We start from the raw sequence: 1662 nt of genomic DNA, 5'->3' as shown, positions 1-1662 counted from the left end.
CATTTGCACATGCGCACGGGAGAGGCGTCCTGGGGTCTCCCGGCCGACGGTCTGGGGGGCAGGGGTTCTCTTTGACCCGAGGCCCCTCTTCCACGCCGTCCGACCCCGTTGGGGGGAAGTCCTGGGGGTCGCCGGCCTCGGGCGGGTGGAGGCGCTGCCTAAGCTGCGGGCGGGAAACGGCGGGATGCGGGGTCCGCCTCACTGCGTCCGCGAGGGGTCCGCGCTGCTCGGGGGGCCCTTCACGTCCTGGGTGCGGGAGAGAAGAGGGCGGGGGAGGGGAGTTATTCTCGCTGCGGACCAGGCTTCCCATGCAGGGGGTCTAAAGCCATGCGACCCCTCCGCCGCCCCCACAGAGCACGCGGGGACAGCTCCGCCCCCCAAACAGGTGCGGTCACCCGGGACCACGGAGGGTGAACCCGGGGTCACGCTGGCGCAGGGCCTCGCAGCAGAGAGCCTGACTCCTGCCTGCAGCAGGCGGGGAGGGCAGGGGGCAGAGCAGGCAGCGCTGCGGCGGGCACCCAAGGGACCCTCGGCGCACGGCCGCCCCAGCCCCGGGAAGTGCCACTAAAAGCAATCCAGGCAGAAGCCTCACCCCCGAGATGCTGGCCAGTATCAATACCCCCTTAAACAAATGTTTTTCAATCAACTGGGAACAGATGATGGCTGCCACCTCACAGCAGCTGTCCCTTTACTTAACCTCCTCAATTCGCCCCGCCAGAAAGGGAAACAGCTTTAAAAAATGTTCTCTCCTGTTCTGAGTGTCCCACCAAGGCTCTCTTAAAGGGGTGGGCAGAGAGATCTGCAGGGCTCACCCCAGCCCACCCCGCCTCGCAGAACCCAGGCCCCCCGCTGCAGAAGCCTCTAGAGCAGAGAACTCCCGCCGGCCCTGAGCCTGCTTTCCGCGGGACCCAGGAGGTGGGGCCAGCCAACCCTCCAACCATAAGGACATCAGGTGCCCCTGTGAGCACGGTGTCCGCTGGGGAGCCCTGCAGCCTCGCGGTCACAGACACCCAGCCAACCAGTGGGGTCGGAGGGCGAGGTGCTGCTGAGTCCATCGGCAGCGGCTGGCTGCCACCCACCCTCAGATACGCCAAGACCAAGGCTCCGAGCACCCACAGACGGATGTGACGCAACACAGGACCACAGACACGGGCTACGCCGGATCATTCACTCGCGGGGCCCCCGGTCAGCACACACGGAGCGGAAGCAGGAAGCCAGAGAGGGGACCGAGACAATGGCGCGGCTCTGGGAAACCGCAGGTCGCCTGGCACAGCGGGTACGGGTCACATACTCCACAATGGCCGGTCCCCACACAGAACGGGGCGCCCCGCGCCACGCAGGGCGGAGGCGCCGTGACTCTGAGATGCGGAGTGGACAGAGGGTGGCATGCTCCGAGCCATTTACCTTTCCAAGGTTAGTAAGGAGAAAACTTTGAGAAAATGTGACAGACAGTTCGTCTTTCAAGCATAGTGGGGGAAAAGGAAGAAACATGTTGGAAAAGAAAAACAACACATCTTTAGCAGTATTTTCTTTTCGGCGCGCATTTGAAATTGGAAAATCAAGGACACTTCGGGAACAGGGGGTGGGGGGTGGGGGTCTGCAGGGCACCACGTCTGACTGGGAAACCATGATCACTGGCACCCTCAGGCCACAGCCCCTAAG

At 63.8% G+C, this 1662-nt stretch overlaps 1 protein-coding gene across 4 annotated transcripts in view; it reads right to left on the bottom strand.

Moving 5' to 3' along the window:
• Window positions 1-6: 6 nt before the first annotated feature.
• PFKFB3 (6-phosphofructo-2-kinase/fructose-2,6-biphosphatase 3) overlaps window positions 7-1662 on the bottom strand; it is a 57895-nt gene continuing 56239 nt past the window's right edge. For all 4 annotated transcript variants that reach the window (XM_039871022.1, XM_039871021.1, XM_039871020.1 and 1 more), the window contains one exon: window positions 7-246. In XM_039871022.1, coding sequence (XP_039726956.1) covers window positions 199-246 — 48 coding nt within the window. In that variant the 3' untranslated portion in view covers window positions 7-198. The remainder of the gene's footprint in view (window positions 247-1662) is intronic.

The sequence above is a fragment of the Pteropus medius genome, unplaced genomic scaffold (genome assembly GCF_902729225.1).
Source record: "Pteropus medius unplaced genomic scaffold, Ma_sr-lr_union100, whole genome shotgun sequence".
Lineage (NCBI taxonomy): Eukaryota > Metazoa > Chordata > Mammalia > Chiroptera > Pteropodidae > Pteropus > Pteropus medius.
The sequence above is the reverse complement of the archived record's forward strand: the minus strand, read 5'-3'. Positions and strand labels throughout refer to the sequence as shown.